At 40.2% G+C, this 18,281-nt stretch overlaps 1 protein-coding gene across 1 annotated transcript in view; it reads right to left on the bottom strand.

Annotated features, from left to right (window-relative positions):
• Positions 1-5,674: 5,674 nt before the first annotated feature.
• LBA1 (RNA helicase) overlaps positions 5,675-18,281 on the bottom strand; it is a 42,247-nt gene continuing 29,640 nt past the window's right edge. Inside the window, exons 14-29 of the mRNA XM_087393942.1 lie at positions 18,082-18,224; positions 17,923-17,994; positions 17,719-17,847; positions 17,326-17,481; positions 12,312-12,425; positions 12,087-12,185; positions 11,931-12,008; positions 11,669-11,803; positions 9,523-9,597; positions 8,239-8,374; positions 7,670-8,040; positions 7,453-7,515; positions 7,280-7,351; positions 7,043-7,174; positions 6,830-6,946; positions 5,675-6,624 (exon numbers count right to left, since the gene is read on the bottom strand). Of these exons, the coding sequence (XP_087250068.1) occupies positions 6,514-6,624; positions 6,830-6,946; positions 7,043-7,174; positions 7,280-7,351; positions 7,453-7,515; positions 7,670-8,040; positions 8,239-8,374; positions 9,523-9,597; positions 11,669-11,803; positions 11,931-12,008; positions 12,087-12,185; positions 12,312-12,425; positions 17,326-17,481; positions 17,719-17,847; positions 17,923-17,994; positions 18,082-18,224 (2,003 nt within the window). The 3' untranslated portion in view covers positions 5,675-6,513. The remainder of the gene's footprint in view (positions 6,625-6,829; positions 6,947-7,042; positions 7,175-7,279; positions 7,352-7,452; positions 7,516-7,669; positions 8,041-8,238; positions 8,375-9,522; positions 9,598-11,668; positions 11,804-11,930; positions 12,009-12,086; positions 12,186-12,311; positions 12,426-17,325; positions 17,482-17,718; positions 17,848-17,922; positions 17,995-18,081; positions 18,225-18,281) is intronic.

Raw genomic sequence — 18,281 nt, 5'->3', positions numbered from 1 at the left:
CAAAGCCCCAAGAAGGTGTTTCCAAAGGTAGCAATGGAGAAGATGGAAAAATGTAGCAATGGAGAAGATGGAGAGTTCTGCAAAGCCCCAAGAAGGTGTTTCCAAAGGTAGCAATGGAGAAGATGGAAAATGGTATGTCAACTCTGCATGTCCCACAAGTGTACAAGAGAAAGTGATTTGATTGGTTGGCCTATCTCCAACTCCCAAATCACTTTCTATTGTGTAGTTTTTGAAAAATAGCTTTTTACAAGCTCTCTTTCTAAATCTCCTATTTGCCCTATTTTAATTGTTCCCTGCTTGCCAAGAGAATCAGGTTAGGATTATATACAGGAGAGAGAGAGACAAGAGAACAAGTATGCATTTTTTAACAAAGTGTACAATAGAAAATGATTTGCAATGTTGGGCAATGTCCAACTATCCAAATTGCTTTCTATTGTACAATTTTTCATATTGGCCTTTTTGCACATTTACTCCATCTAGATCTTCTTTTATGACCTGTTATGGTGGTCCTCTACTTGCCAAGGATTGAACAATGTAGGTTTTTATTCAACAATGAGATGAGAATAGAGGTATGCAATGTGCATTATTTTTGTAAGCTGTACAATAGAAAGCGATTTGCTCTGCTAGAAAATGTCCAACTATCCAAATCGCTTTCTATTGTACAAGTTCTCAGAGTGAGCTATGTGCATTTTTCCCCAATCTAGATCTTCTCTTTTGCCCTACTATGGTGATTCTCTGCTGCCAAAAGCTAAGCAATTTAGGATTATATTTGAGTGTGAGACAAAATAGATGAATGCATTGTTTTTGCAAACCATACAATAGAAAGAAATTTGCTTCGTTAGGCACTCTCCAACTATCCAAATTACTTTCTATTGTACAATTTCATACTGTGAGTTTTTTCATATTTTCTGTTTCCATGTCTCCTATTCTTCCCTGTGCTAATGGTCCTTTGCTTGCCAAAATTTGAACGAGCTAGGATTATATACAATTGTGAGAAAATAAAAGACGTATGAAATACTTTTACAAAGTGTACAATAGAAAGTGATTGCTCAATTGGGCAATCTCCAACTATCCAGATCACTTTTTATTGTCCAATTTTTGTGAGATTTTTTCCTATTCTTCCCTATTTTCATGGCTCTATACTTGCCAAAAGTGAAAGAAGCTATGTTTTTATACAAGCGTGGGACAAGAAAAGAGGTATGCATTGTTTTTCCAAACTATACAATAGAAAGGATTTGCTCTATTGTGCAATCTCCAACAGTCCAAATCGCTTTTGAGTGTACAATTGTTAAATTGTGCAAATTTTTTTTTATTGCATAACCATGGTAATATATGTTCATTATTTTTTATTCTTTACATCCGTATGCACTTTTCTTTGCAAAGTTGTATTACTTATCCAAAGTCAGTTGTCTATGCAAGGTCAAGGAGAGAAAGAGGAAAATCGAACCAAGAGGACATTACATTTTGTAACTATTGCTCTCAAGGGGAAGGAAACTCTAGGTGAACTTCCTTCTATTAAAAAGGTGCTTTTCTCACATACTTGCATATATGTGTTATTTACAACCCCAATAGGGAGAATGGCACTAGTGCCATCTCCATAATATCATATAGGAAAGAAGCATTGACACTTGGAAGGAACAGCTTCTGGAAGGAGATGGCATGAAGGCAACCTAATACTGTTTTTGACTGGATTATTTTGATAATGCACTATGTGTCATTTTTGTTACACATTGCAACATTCTCTCTAACATTATATTGGGTATAGTAGTTGTCCATTCAAGATCACAGTTTTCTTTTGAGGTCACGTGGGAGCAGCAAGAGAGGTCTTGGTCAACTCGCTAGCCTTTGAACGATATTAAGATGTTGTCTTCTACAAAGATACATATTTATCATTGATAATTGAGCAACAATGGAGAGGTTGTTGTCTTCTCCAAAGATACGTATTTATCATCGACAATTGAGCAACGATGGAGAGATTGTTGTTAATTTCTTCAAGTGTTTGTTAAAGTGTCTTGGTGGTCGATTGGTAGAAAGACAAGTTGATTTTAGTTGAAATTTTTTTGCCTTTGATATTTTTTGTTATTACCCTACACAATAAGAATCAAGGGCGGGGTATTTCCTCTCCTACACTTCATATGCCCTTGCAAATGGTATTAAAGGTCCTCTACACCTGGGTGGTTATGGAAAGCACCATCTTATCAAGTTTAGAGAGGCATCTTTAACTCCTTGAGAGGCCAAGTAGATAGAAGTAGAACATGTGGAAGAAAAACAAGGCAAAGCTAGTACAGTTGTTGAAACGTAGCAAATAGAGAAAATAGCAAACAGTTCTTGAAACATAGCAAATAGAGCAAATAGAGTAGAAATAGTAGTCACTTCTTGCATGTAATGAATTTGCAAATAGTAGTTTAGTACATCTATTGAGTTTTCAGAACTTACATCATAAAGTCAGTACTTTACTCAAGTGGCTTGTACATTGTACTATCAAAGTTACTAAGTTTCTAAACTCTAATCAACTTGTGACTCACAAATCTGCATGTTTCTGTGTAGCTGTTGAGTTGTCCAAGATTTGCCCCTTGGACCAATATTGAAAGCTACTTTCACTTGTGATGTCTCCAATTGTTTCTTAACTTGTAGCCTTTGTAGTATACCATGATGGAATCATTTAAAAACTTCTTTGAGATTGTTTGCCTTTTGTGATCCTATAAAATGTTGTGTGTTGAAAAACTGCATTTTGATGTGATGAGGCTGCTCCATTCCTTGGGTGGACCAAATTGTAGGGCATCCATAACCTAATTGTAGGGCATTTATGTTTTTAACAATTCATTAGTGTGATGGCACTCATTCAATCCTTTTCTCCTGACATTTCACATTCATCCAACTTAATAACAAATTTTAGACATCCTTGGCACTCTCTAATTACACCATAAAATTCAACCATTCTCCTTTGTACTTATTAAAGATCGACAAAATATGGTGTTGAGAGTTGTTTTGCCATGAGCAAATAGATTAAAGGGCAAAGGTATGTGATAAGGAATGTATTAAAGTAGCCACCCTAGGATGTGGACTACAAGATGTGGAGATGTGGATTGAGGATATCCACAAGGAGAGATGTGGATGAGAGGATCCCACAAGTGTTGACTATTCAAAGGGCACTCTCTATATAAGAGGCCTATCATGTATTGTTGAATACACATTGCAATAGAGGAATGCACATTCACTCAAGATTCTATTTATGAGTCCAAGCTAATCTATCTTGGAACCTAATTGACTTGAGGTACATGTCATGAGCATTCTCTTCATCATGTCTCCACACAGGTTCCATCCACCTTAGAGCGCTCCATAGATCCTGAGGCACACATGTTTTCTCATATGGTTCCAAGGATTATACACGATGCACTTTTGTACACCTCTTCAATATGCACAAAATATCCAATATAATCATCCACTTGGTGGTTAAGTAGGCCTCTTAATCTCCAAATTTCTGCTACAGGCTTCAGTAAGAGTACACATTTTATCCTCTAATCTTTTAAGGTTGACTACACAGCTTTGAACATAGAAGCGTAACCTTTCCTTCTCGCTCCCCTCTCATCACGCTAACATGAGTCAAGATTAGAGGGAAATTTGCTTTAAAGAGAATTATAGAAGCCTTTAATGCGACTTCATTTTTGTGTATTTTGAAGGAAAGAAAAAGAAACAAATTGTACAGAGCCTCAAAATGAGTTCCCTTTTTTCCTAACGACTTCATCTTCCATGAGCTAGAGGGTAGTGCAACTTGGGAGTTTCCACGTTTATGTTTTGGCAGCCTATTTTTTCCATGCTGGACAATGGTTCGCTTTGACACTTCTCTCGCATAGATGGTCGTCTGTTGTTTTAGAACGTGAGTTAAACCCTCTGAGAGTTCAAAAAGTGCTTGAATGCTTGAAAAGGTTGTGATTCGACCGCTTTAATGCATGCATAGGAGGTTATGTCTACGCATTCAACTTTCCCTTCTACCTTTAACTTGATTTCGAATGTCCAACAAAGTTTTGAGCTATGAGAACCGTCATAGGATTTCACTATCGTCGACCCTCCGTTGGGCTCATGCTAGTGCTGTTACACCCAAATGATTAGCTGTATGTATTTCACCTACTCAAAGCTCGTCTTTGCTTTTCTTTGTAACTTGCTCTAGATAGAAGAGCTTGCTGGACACTTCAATTACTGAGAGTGAAATAGATTGCATGTGAGATAGTGATGGAGACTGTAGAATGTAATGAAGGATGGTTGCCTAGCATTAATTGGGCACCCATATTAATTAAGGGCCTTCTGTACAAATCTAAGCTTAGCATTTGAAAGCACCTTATGACCTCTTCGACGCTTTAGCAAGGCTCCACCTTTAAAGTGGATGCATGCGCCTGAATTGTAGCATCGCCAAACACATCCTTTTGCAAGCACCATCTGTAAAGAATAGCAGCCTCATAAATAACACCACCATAACAACTTCCGACTTTAGAAGAGCTTGATGATTTTAGTAGTGAGGGCATCAACCTTATTTTCTCTTGTGGAAATTTCTTAAGAAAAGCTACATGGACACTAGTCTCACTTATCGCACTTTGCATGAAAGTACAAGGTGCATTATAATTTTAAAAATCTTATAATACCCTACATTAAAGTCTGTACAATTAAAGATTGAATGCATTACCTTGCTTTTCTAAATCAATGTCTTCACACTCCTTTCATAACCACAATTTGTTGACGATTGAAACTTCATAATCAACAGAGACTATTTCTTACATATCTTTAAAATGAAAACTTTACTTACATGAATAATATTTGACAATCCTCGTGAAATCACATGCAACTTTTTCTAATCCATCATTTTGTACAATCTTCTTTGCAACTCACATTCTCGGTCTTTTTCGGTACACTCTTCTTTGCAACTCCGTCTTTTTTTAGTAGAAGATCTATACTAACATTTTCTTCCCTTTTGTATCCACAAACAGTTTTGCTTGCAATGCCTTCTCCCTTTCATTAAATATGACATCACTCAAAGGCCCACTTCAAGTATTGACGTCTTTTTAGGGATTTCAAAGGCAACAAGCCATCAAATGTTCCTCATTATTTGCACATTCTAAGGCCTTGTTCACAAGTTCAATGCGAAACTTCACTAACTTATGGCCTTTCATAGCTTCACAATCCACCACTAGCTTGCCCCTACAATCTACATCGACTTGTACAATTCTATTTCCTTGCAAAAGTTCTCCCCCTAATAATACTTAAACAAAACCCAAATAAAACATGCTCACATAAGTTGTAACACTTCAATAAAAAAACAAGAGATATTTAACATAAGTATGGAGTTCAAATGAAATCCAAAAGAAAGTAACATGCACAACGTATCAAAATGAATTTTCATTCTAGGTTTGTTAATCAATAGCTACATTGTTCCAATGCATGGGGTCATTTTTCAAGTACATTTCACATGCATGTGCAGGTGAGAAAAGGAAATGCAAGAAGGGGTACTTCGTGTGAGGGGATACTTAGAAAACTGGGATAAGGGGGATAGGGTGAGCAAGCCAGTACAATAACTACTAAATGGATGAGATGCACATGCATCTTAGAACTTTCCAAATCTTTTGTTCCACCACACAGTCAACATGAAAATGTGAGCACCTACATGTGAAATAAGGGCGCACCATAAAAATAAGGCAAGTACTTGCCATATCAAACTTCAATAGTTATACTGTGGTCTACATGTAAATTTGATACCCTTTGAATATTTCTTACAAGAGGTGATTCACAAAAAGCCCTCTTTAGGACTCCAATCAAGTAGCATACTTTTAAAATCCTTTCACCACATCTGCTCTGATGCACGATCCAATATCCCGAGCTGCACGTTGAACAGTCGTGTGCAGAAGAACTACAAAGGGTTTCAACAAAATGATCAGCAATATTTCGAAGAGTTGAGTTGCCTTCCTCTGAAATCCATTTCTATTTAGGGAACTTTAACCTCAATATTCAACATTGCGACTGCTGCTTTGGAACATGAGATCCTTTCACACTGTTCCACAGTTTTCAAGGGGTAACCATGATTGTAAAATCACCACCAGGTTTAAAAACATGCACTACACAAAAGCGTATTTCATTCCCTACAAAGAGAGGAAAGGCAGCAAGTATGGTATGCATCGTACTGAATCAGACTTCCAGGTATCCTGACATGGAAAAAGCCCCAGATTTGTGTCCCTCTTCAGGGCATGTCGTGTTATAGCGAAGGGCGTTCTTCACCTTCGCCTGCTACTTTCAGCAGTACTATGCTTCCTCCATAGGTGCGAAGTAAGAGCTTGCTTTCCAACATTGAATATGAAGCTTTCCAAGATAGGAAGAACCAACTGCAGCAAGAAATAGCAGTGATATTCCGTAACTTTGAGGCATCAAATACTGCCTCTTTCCATAAAAAATACTTTCCATCTTGTATATTCTCCTAACCCGTGACACAACATATCCAGACAAGCAACCAATTTCCTCTCCAAAATCTCTTTAGCCATTATATTGCATCCGTTGGTGTTGCGTTTGTTGCTGCTGTGGCTGCTGGTTAAATGGCTGCGTGTACTGAGTGAAGGGTTGTGAATACATGGGACTCATCAGGCCCTGCAAAGAAATTCATCAATCCCCTATGCACAGAATGCATGACAGAAATATGGTGACATCAACAGCCCATGTAGAGTGATAAAAATGAATTGACCGTACTAAATTTGCACATATCATATCTTAAAATATTTACAAACGTTCTAGACTTCACGGACTAAGAAAAATTAGCATTGACAACCAAAGATATAAATCCCTTCTCCATTACCTGAGATGGAAGAGGACCACCCAGTCCAAAATGGGTCTGGCTGGATGGCTCATCTTGAACACGATCACTGTAACCCACTTGTGTAAATAATCCCTGTGATCCATGAGACATGTAGTCCTACAAGTTGGAAATCCAACAATATGATTACAATTCAGCATATTACACCAAGGCCCTTCAGACAGCCCATCAGTTCCTAAACAACCAAGGCAATACCTGCGAGCCGAAGTCATTGCCTGGAGAAGTGTGGGAATACCCACTCTGAGAATTCTGGTTCAGAAAATCTCCAGCGAAAGACCCCTGGGTTCCTTGAGTTACATATTCAACACCATAGCCACTCTGAGAAGCCTGAACACAGAAGAAATGTAAGAAGGGTTTCCGTGCACATACAGCCAGCGAAATGTGCTGGGCAGATTGCTAAAAACAATATCTGAGCTTTGAGTTACATATTACCTGAGTAGAGAAATCTGCAACCGTATAAGCAACATGAGAACCCTGGCTTTTGAAATCCTCACCCAAGAAATCCTGCTCAAACACCAAGAGTCAACGCAACATTTCCCATTGATGTGTGGAAGCATCCATTTCTAATACAAGATATAGTTAAAATGTTATCATTAACACCACACCTGAGACATGCCGCCAAGGGAAAAACCATCCCGAAGATTCTGACCTAAACCTTGTGATGGCATCTGAAATAGTGGTGACACTGCTTAAATTCAGAATGTCTAGTCGAACAGAATGACTGATTTTCTGAATGCTAAAAAAACTGCCACATTCTCTCTTAAATACAACATTCCTATTACAAATTCAAACACTTGAACAAATTACAAAAGAAGCTCACACCTGTGTCATTAGTCCTGATTGAGATAGAGGCCCACCAACAGAAGCCTGGCTGCTAGCATTCTCAATTCCACCAAAATTGAAACCAGAACCAAGGTTGCCCAATGCCTGTGATGGCTGGTGGTGAGTAAGATGGCCCCCAATGGGGCCTCCTGTACTACCTCGCCCAACCCCAAAACCGCGGCTACCTGATTGTGGACCCTGAGGTACACCACCTATGGGCCCATGCACACCTCCCCGGGAAGGAATTGCATAAGGCTGCGTAAGTGGAGCACCAGGAAAGGCAGGAAGTGGGATACGAGGCATTGGAAAGGGTGCACCCGCATGCTTGTGCGCACCATTTGCAAGTGGTCCAAATGACATGTACGACCCCCCTGTGGTTTCCAAGGATAACAGTTAAACAATGCCCAGGCACATAAATATGCATGTCCAACACCACAGCTTTGTGTACAGCGTCTTGGCAATCCAAAGCAAGTGCGCTATTAAGGAGACCAGAAATTGATTCCTTCAAATCTCCATCCAATACCTAGCAACATACACACATTTGAATAAACCAGAAAACAAAATTTTACCTCGTCCGTCTACTTTCCCACGACCACTGCGCTTGTCGGAGATTCCACCAGTAGCACTGGCAGTTGGTATAGGAAAAAACCCATCCCCAGGGGCCAAGGAGCCCCCTCCAGGATATATACGACGGTCATTATAAACCTGCAGAGTCCCAAAAGTGGACAAGTTCAGTATCCGATTGCATTTGAATAGTGACAAAACATTTTTTAGTTCCCATGTTTTTATTTGGTAAGATGCGTTTCTAATATATGAGGCCAGCCAACTCAAAACTTCACCAAAAAGATGCACAGGCAATACGTCTCTTTTTTACAAATGTTCCTTGACAAGTATGTAATCTGCACGCTTAACTCTAATACAATTATTCGTCACATATGCCTCGGCCCTCACTCCATAAATTCAACTATTGATGAGTTCAAATTGCCCTTAATTCCCAAGCCAAAAGTTGTCACCTTCAATATCAAGGATATTAAAGGTAAAAACACCATAGTATGCTGGAGTAATACAGGCCTGGGGTGCATTCACAATTAATAATGCATCGCATTACCGTCATCAGGAAGCCTAACATCAATGAACGCATCACTTCTAGTCCCTCTCTACTCAAGAATTGCAGAGAGCTACTCCTTCAACAAAACAATCAATAGAACCCAAATGAATTAACCCATTCAGATATTCCTCACAAGAAAAGACCAAGGTATCTTCTCCTCACCCTGTACACTATACATGAAAACAAAAACAAAACTCGGAACTACTTTGGCTCTTAATAAAGAGGCATATTAGTTGAAGGAAAACTTTGCATTTGAAACCTTAAACATCCCATCATGCTACATGTTTGGGACCTTGCAAGCCACTCAAAAAGGAACACTTCCTCTATACATGATGCCCACCAAATCGGACACTTAGGGGTAAAAAATGTCATGAAAACCATGCATCCTTCTAATTTTCCTGCCATGAGTCTAAATCTCCCCGTTACTGGCATAAGCTAAATATGGCATATTTCTTTTTTGAGCAAAAGTTACCATGATCATACTCATACTCAGGATAATGCACAAAACAGCCTCTAAAAATATGTATTGTGTGTGCATAGACAAAGACTGTGGCATTGGACTTTTGCAATGCCACCCCTCCCTAAAAGCAAGTCTGGTGGCAGAAAGAAAATAAAACCAAAGAAAACTAGATGTTCAAACAATATAGCATGAATGCGCTGAGATAGTCTACCAGAAAACACCAAAGCTGTATGGCGACATTTCTTTAACCAACTAAATAAATAACGATATAAAAAGCAAATTTACCTTCTTTGGTTTCTGGAACTGAACCATGCTTTGTTTCAGGTTATTGAGTGGGCCTTCCACCAAACACTCCTGCTCCTGTATTGTCACAAATTGAAAAGAATCTGTAAAGCTATTCAAGGACAATAACTTTCAAAAGCAACCCAACCCCCCCGCTCCAAAAAAAAAAAAAAGTTCCTCAATTCTCTCCAGAAAATAGGGCAGATAGAATAGGATGCAAATGGCGAACTCTAAGCATAAGCATGTTTATTAGTTTTATGAAAACTTCTACACTGAACCTGACAATTCTTTTGGATGAAGAAATGTCATTTTATCCAGCTAACCAAAGCTAAAGAACATTTTCAGTGTCATTCCCTTACTGCCTAGAGTAAAAATGCAATGAACACCTAAAGCATCACTTAAGCAAGTGCTGAACAATGACCATTTAATAGCTGCTAGACACAAAAACAAGCAGATGACAACTCTGAGCAACAGCAGCTCAACTTTATTACAGAACAGCTTGCAGCTCCAATGTGTGTTAAGTCTTCCAGAAGAAAAAATATGTAGTTAAAAATCATCAGGATAGAATCTTCATGCACGTGTCTAAACAAGGAAAAAGAAATCATTTGAACTTATCCCAGCTTAGCTTTCATACAATCTAATTTGAAACACAACTTAAACCAAGAACCAATAAAATGCAAAGTCCTCACCATTTAAGACTTGGAAATCCCTCACAATAAGCAGCTTCAACTGTTTTATAGGGAGTTTTAGTGACACCAGGGAGGGAGGACTGTCATTGTTAGTCTCCGTTAATAAATGAAAGACACCAACTTTTGAGTATATCTTAATATATGCAGGAGTTTCACTCCCCTCTCTCACAATGTTATCAATCAAAGATCATGGCTACTATGGCACCCCGCTTAACTGGTTCTCTCAAACAGGACCAAATGTCCACTTTTGGAGCAACCAAAAACCTGAAATACTGTCCCAACAGTCACTCTAATTGACTGAGCCAGCCAGTACCACTCTCCAAGGTCCCACAAAACTTGCCGACATGGGCTGCCCTCCCACAGCCAAAATCACTACTCAGATTGGGATCAAAATCAAGATCCATCACCCAACGTCTCTTCAGTCTGTCAACACTCACCTCACCTTAGGTATACACTTATCCAAGAGAACTGGCCTTGCAATCATGGGAATGACGAGTATAGGGCAAGCTCCTCTCACCCTTCAGGCAGGATGCAGCGCATCATGGGAAAGATACAAGATAAGATGGTCACCTGATCTGAGGGGCCGGGCTCTCCTTCACCTCGCGTCTCTCTTTCTTCTTGATTGCTCTCTTCTTGGCTATCAGGAATCTGGTCACAGTCGATTCCAGGTCAATGGTAAACCCATTGTCTCTGTTGCCTCGAGCTCCAAGATCTTCAACTCTTAACCCCTCCATACAAATGCACCTTTTCAAGTTATTATACAGCGACAAAGAGTCCAGACATTGGATGGCAAAGGACACCCCACACTTGCAAAATCGTCCTCTATACAGACAGCAAGGGGCAGGGATTGACAATGCTCATTTGCTCACTCCACCCAATGGTTCAAGACTATAGGCCTTCACATAAACCATTAGCCCCTTTTAGTATGGCCTAGATACCTTATCCACATACTTATCATGACGGTCTGAAAAAGATCATCTGTTACATCAAGGACCTGGAGGTATATCTAAGAGGGTAGTAACTCAAGCTCCAGCAAGGAGAGATACAGACAGTAAAGATGACTATTGTCGCAATACAGAAAAAAACATCACCTGCAATGAATTGTTGTAGGATTACACATTTACCTAGATGAATCCAGGAACATTCCCAAACTCATCCTCTAAAAACACAACGAAGTGCAGTTTCAATCTCATGATAGTCACTCATAAGGTTGAAACCATAAACTCCATCATGCGGGACTAGCTACTATGACATCCCCACTGACGTCATCAGCGCCCAACAGTGGGTATAGACCATAGTATAAAAGTATGCTCTCACACATACAAATCTACACACCCACACATACTTGGGCATCCATTTATACAAAGCCTTCGTAGGATTACACATTGCAAAGTTCAAGAGCAATTCATCCAAGATGAACAAAACCACATAAATGGATTGCTGAAAGGTAGCCGTCTTACTTTATAGTGAGTCAATAAGCTGTTCCACAAAGGCTGCTTGCTCAAAACCTTTGGATTGCCCAAAATTACAATCCCAAACCGAGCTCTTGTCAAGGCAACATTTAAACGGCGTGGATCATTTAAAAACCCAATGCCCTGCCAAAATGACCACCATTAAGATAAGAATGAAGCCCCCTTTCCTCTCTGCCCAAGCCAAATGAGGCTACATAAGCTAAAAATATGCTTTTGTAGAGGAATCCGAGAGCAGAAAGTATGACCCTACCTGATGCTCATTGCTTCTGACACATGAAAGAATTATGTAATCTTTCTCACGGCCTTGGAAAGAATCCACACTTGCAACCTGAGCATACACAGTGTTCAATTCCCAAAAATCCAACTCAAAACATCCACACATTATACAGTGAAAGACCAAACATACCTCAATTTCCTTGTACAATTGCTGGCGTAAAGACCCATTCCTTGACATGTGATTCACAATGTATGCCCGTTGACCTTCATAGGGGGTGATGACACCAATCTGAGAGAAAGCAAAAATAACCAGTTACACATCAACATCATGACCATGATGATTGTATGATCTAATATTAGCAGATTTGTTCAGGCTAGCTAAATCAGCATACCTGGCTCACACAATAGCACATACCTGGCTGGGTACAACTCCGCTTTTCAGAAAAGTAGTAACAATCTTTTCTACATTTGCAGCTTCTGTCCTGTTCAGATAGGAAGTTCCACTGGCACTAATTTCTTCCTGGCCCATCTGCTCAACAAAATAAGGCATGTGAAAAAGGTGATATTTTAAGATACATAGCATATTTGAGAAGGCAATTACAGGAAGTAAATATGAATGAAGGTGAGTCAATGGATGCATATTTGACAAAGGTCAAGGACCTCATGGAACAGCTTGCCAACATTGATGAGGTGGTGCCAAATTCACAGCTTGTCAGTACTACATTGAATGGACTACCAGATACATATCAAGGGTTTGCTACAACCCTTCGATTAGTGGCCATGGGTAATCCAGACCACTATTCTTTTGATCAGCTAGTTACTTTGCTTTTGCAGGAAGAGCAAAGTAGAGCTAACAGACAAGCCATTATTCCTGATCATGCATTTGCTTCACAGCAAACAGGAAGAGGCAAGGCTTCCAAGCCTATGGGCAAGCCAAAATCTGCGCATAGCAGCTGCAATTCCTCTACGCATAGCAGCTGCAATTCCTCCCATGCATCTAAAAATACAGCAGATAAAGGAAAGAAGAAAAGATGCAACTATTGTCGCAAGCCTGGACATGACATTTCAAATGCAGGAAGCGCATTGCTTCGGAGAAAAGGAAAGCAGGATTGACAGTTAATGCCTCACATGCCATTGAATCCCATGAGCCAACAGATGCTTCACATGCACATGCTCTTCAGGATGATTGGGCATGGGCTGTCCATTGCTCATTTGATCCCTCCAAAGCTGATGCACTCTTTACTGCTAATGATGCTCAATCCTGGTACTTTGATAGTGGTGCTTCCAAGCATGTCACATCTTGCAGACAGTTGTTTCATTCTCTAACTGATGTACCTCGAGGAGGGACTGTTACATGTGCCAATAATGCTTCATATGCTGTAAAAGGAGTTGGAGATGTGCAGCTCACATCCATTTCCAGCCATCCTGTCACTCTGACAAATGTTCTTTTTGTGCCTGGCATTGAAGTCAACTTGATTTCAATTTCAGCAATTGCTACTTCAGGTTTCAGAGTAATTTTTAATGGCTACAGATGCCTAGTATATGATCTTCGTGATGACAATGCCATAGTTCTCAGTGGCACTTTGCAAAAAGGGCTTTATCACCTTGATCATCATTCAGCTGCACTTTCTATTGAAGCATTGGCCATTTCAGATTCACAGCTTGCTGAAACTCATCTTTGGCATGAGAGAATGGGCCATCTCAATTATAGAGCTCTTGCAAAGCTACATTCACAGCAGATGGCAAATGATGTACCTCAGACTCACACAGTTACTAAACATGTGTTTGAAGGTTGTCTTTTGGGTAAGATGCATCGATTTCCTTTTCAAAAGATTTCCTTTTCAAAAGAATTATCTAAAACTCTCACAAAGGAAATTGCAGCTAGTACACAGTGATGTCTGTGGCCCAATGAGGACAAATGCCATTGGAGGATACAAGTATTTCATGACTCTCATTGATGATTTCACAAGGTATTCCTGGGTATATCCTTTAAAGGCCAAATCTGAAGTTTTCTTATGCTTTCAGAGATGGCTGAATATGATTGAGAATGAATCAGGATGCAAGCTTGTCACCCTCAAAACAGATAGGGGGGGTGAGTATATGTCAAAGGAGTTTGATGCATTTCTATCCTCACGGGGCATTATTCACTCATGCACTACTCCTTACACTCCTCAGCAGAATCCTGTTTCTGAAAGGAAAAACAGGTCCACAATGGAGATGGCTAGATGCATGCTTAAGGCCAAGTCTTTGCCCAATAAATTTTGGCTTGATGCAGTAATGTGTGCCAACTATGTGCTGAATAGATCACCTACACAGGCATTAAAGACTATTACACCTTATGAAGCATGGAAAGGCAGGAAGCCTTCACTTTCACACATGAAAGTTTTTGGGTCTCTTGCATATGTTCATGTACCATCTCAGCTGAGACATAAGCTTGATGACAAGGCAATCAAATGCATATTCATTGGTTACAGCTAGGAGAGCAGAGGGTATCAGTTATATCAACCAAATACTGGGAAGATTATTGTTAGTAGAGATGTGATCTTTGCTGAACATTCAGCTTCTCCTCTTGTGGACTGCAAAGCAAAGCCAGATATTGACATGTTTGATGCCTTTGAATCTTAATTACCTCTACCATCATCAGAAGAGGACTTTGAGCAGCAACATGCGCCTCCTGCAGGCCCTCCACAAAGCAATAATCAGCCTCAACCTCATGCTGATTTGCAGGTTTCTCTTCCGGCACAAAATGATCCCATTACTCATGATGCAGTCATTGAAGAAAGAGCTGTTAATAGACAGCAAAGGCAAGTTCCCAGATGGCTTCTGGATACATTGAGGGACAGCAAACAAGATCAGCCTTTTGCTGCCCGGACAAGATCAGGGAATAGACAGCATGGTCACTTTCTTGAGTTTGCACTCCTTGCTACAGCTTGCAATGAAGAGCCTTTGTGCCATAAAGATGCTTTTGACAGCAAAGAGTGGATGGATGCAATGAAAGCTGAGTTACAATCTATTGCCAAAAATGACACTTGGGAATTAGTAGATCTCCCACCTGGCAAGCATGCCATTGGAACGCGGTGGGTCTACAAATTAAAAGGAAATCTGATGGCAGCATAGATCGATACAAAGCCCGTCTTGTTGCAAAAGGGTATGCCCAACAACAAGGCATTGACTTTGAGGAGACATTTGCTCCCACATCCAGGATTACTACCATTCGATGTGTCATTGCCATTGCAGCCCATCATCATTGGCAAGTGCACCAACTTGACATCAAGACTGCTTTTCTTCATGGGGATCTGCAGGAAGAAGTCTATGTTACACAACCTCCTGGCTTTGAGGTTGTTAATTCTGAAAATAAGGTATGCCGGCTTAGAAAAGCCCTTTATGGTTTGAAGCAGGCACCCAGGGCATGGTATGCCAAAATTCATGCACACTTACTATCCCTTGGTTTTCAGAATAGTCCCACAGAACCCACTCTTTATTTCCGTGGGAGTGGATCTGATTTTTTAGTGCTGATTTTATATGTGGATGATATGCTTATCACGGGCCCAGATACTCAGCAAATTGCAGCTTTCAAGGCTGATTTGCAGCAGATTTTTGATATGTCAGACATGGGATAGCTCCATTATTATTTGGGCATTCAGTTTGCTCATGTTGAGGGGGGTATCATGATGTCTCAGTCCAAGTATATTAGACAGCTCCTTGATCGTTTTCAGTTTGAGGATTGCAAGCCAATCTCTACTCCAGTGGACCCTCGCTTCAAATTCTCAGCTCATGATGGAAGCGCACCATGTGATATCACTCTTTATCAGCAGGCTGTTGGATGCCTTATTTATTTATGTCACACCAGACCTGACTTACATATGCAGTATCTCAGCTCAGCAGATTCATGCACATGCCCAGTTCACAGCATTCGCAGGCAGTGAAGAGAGTCTTCAGATATCTCAAAGGCACTCAGGATTTAGCCCTCTTCTATGGTGATCAGGGTTCACTTACCATGCATGCTTACACGGATAGTGACTGGGCAGGATGTTCCGACACCAGAGTGTCACATACTGGCAATTGTTTTTTGCTTGGCAATTCATGTATTTCTTGGCTCAGCAAGAAGCAACAGACAGTTGCCATGTCTAGTTGTGAGACTGAGTACAGGGCAGCCTTCACCGCTATAGCAGAGTGTGTTTGGCTTCGACAGTTACTTACAGATCTTGGTATTTGCCAGACATCCTCCACTATTGTCTACACTGACAGCCAGAGTGCTTTGGCCATTGCGCGTAACCCAATGTTTCATGCGCGTAACAAGCATATTGAGGTTCACTATCATTATGTTCGCGAGCGGTTGTCAGCAGGAGACATAGAGTTGTCCTATCTTCCCATAGAGGACAACATCGCAGATATGTTTACAAAGGCACTTCCTCGTCCCAAGTTCGAAGTCTTCCGACAGGCTTTACACTTGGTTCCCTTTGTTACATGATCTGACATTCCTTGTACATTCATAGGTGGCTATATCCTTTTGGATGAACATGTGCCACCATGACCAGAAACTACCAGGTATACTGAGACGTTTTCAGAGTACTTCAGCCCATCCCATGGAGGGGGGTTTGTAGGCCATCTTTTGGTGGTTCTAGTGATGCCCTATAGGCCATGGTATGTGCCTTGTAAGCATAAGTGTAGGCACTTATAGTGTTAGTGCCTTCTATGCCACATAGGACACTTAGTCCTATGTGACACCTGGGACACTTAGTCCTAGGCCTAGATACAAGTACTTTGTACTTGTGTTTAGGAACCTTATCTAAATATTTTGACGTGACTTCTACATCGACTTCGTCATGTACCTGCACTCTCTCTCTCTCTCTTCGTTTCGTACCTACACATACAAATCCACACACCCACACATACTTGAGCATCCATTTATACAAAGTCTTCGTACTGAGTTCCTGTCGGCACTCCGGAGGTGAAGGGCAGACTCAGCCATGATGAAGGCTAGCACTAAAGGAGAAGGCTAATCAAAAGGTAGTCCAAAATCTCTTCATTCAAGCTACAACTGCTTGTGAAGTCTAAACATTTTCATTTGAGTCTTTCCCAAACGAGCATCTAAATCTAAATCTAGCTGATAGGGCAACGCACCATTTAAGATAGAAAGAATCATGATAATACCAGCAGGCCGCAACTATATATATATATATGTACATGTCGAGAAGATGGGCAAGGAAGAAACTAGTGCCACTGTATATATATAAAAGACAGAGATGTACATGTATGTATATATATATATATATATATATATATATATATATCGGCACATCGAGCAGAATAAGGCATGTGAAAAAGGTGATATTTTATGATACATAAATCATGAGAAGTTCTGTATATATATAAAACACCATATATATTTTGGCACATCCAAAAAGCATGAATATAGCTCTACTCACCTGAACATAAAAAAACATAGGTCTGTTTGGAACTGGCCAAGGAAAGTCTATTCCTACAGATAACCTCTGGTTCATTGTGACACCATTCTGCAAGGTACCTTCATAGAAATTATTTGAAGGGAACTCTGAAAGAGAAGGATGCATTCTATATTGTACCTGCAAAGTGAACAACAAAATGTTCAGAATCAATCATGAAGATTTTATCAGTCACTTAATCATGCTTACCGGGACATTCCAAATATGTTTCATTAACAACTATCTAATCGATTCTCCACCACTAAAATAGATTATAGCTTACATAAGCATGGTCAGCAAAATGTTCCTTGAAAACCCTTCATTGATGAGCCAGCCAATGTACCATTGATTCTTTGAGATTAAAATGCATAAACTTACCACCAAACGTATCGGCTTGACTCCAAGTAGAACCAGACGCTCAAATAAAGATTGAGCAAGACCAGCACGAGCTGCCTTTTTGCACATTATCACCGGGCCAAGCTGGCAATGGTCCCCTACCAGCACAACCTACATATATGCACGTTGTTTAGCCCAATAATTGATAAAAAGTATAGAGTCTAAACATATGCAGACATTTGTCACCTGCTTTGCACCCAGTACTAGTGGGATCAGACACTCAGGTTCAGTCGCCTGAGTAGATTCATCAATTAAGACCTGTCACAGTGGAAAGATCAGGCAGTCACAGCATGCAAAACAAGCAGCCGTTTGACCCCATATTGTATTGCAGACATAAAAACAAACCTGCCGAAATCTGAAATTCGATAAACGAGGGTCACCAGCACCAACACAGGTACAGCATATAACATCAGCACTTTGAGCTATCTCCCGTTCAGTTGCTCTCTTGAGAGCCTTGTATTTCTTCTCATCGGCACTAGAGAGCTCACCTATGTGATACAAACAGTGCAGTGTGATTTAGCACATACAGATATGTAAAGATCACT

Source organism: Dipteris shenzhenensis, chromosome 22 (genome assembly GCF_047967505.1).
Source record: "Dipteris shenzhenensis isolate YYH24624 ecotype China chromosome 22, Dip_SZ_1.0, whole genome shotgun sequence".
NCBI lineage: Eukaryota > Viridiplantae > Streptophyta > Polypodiopsida > Gleicheniales > Dipteridaceae > Dipteris > Dipteris shenzhenensis.
This window is presented reverse-complemented; position numbering and strand designations above follow the sequence as displayed.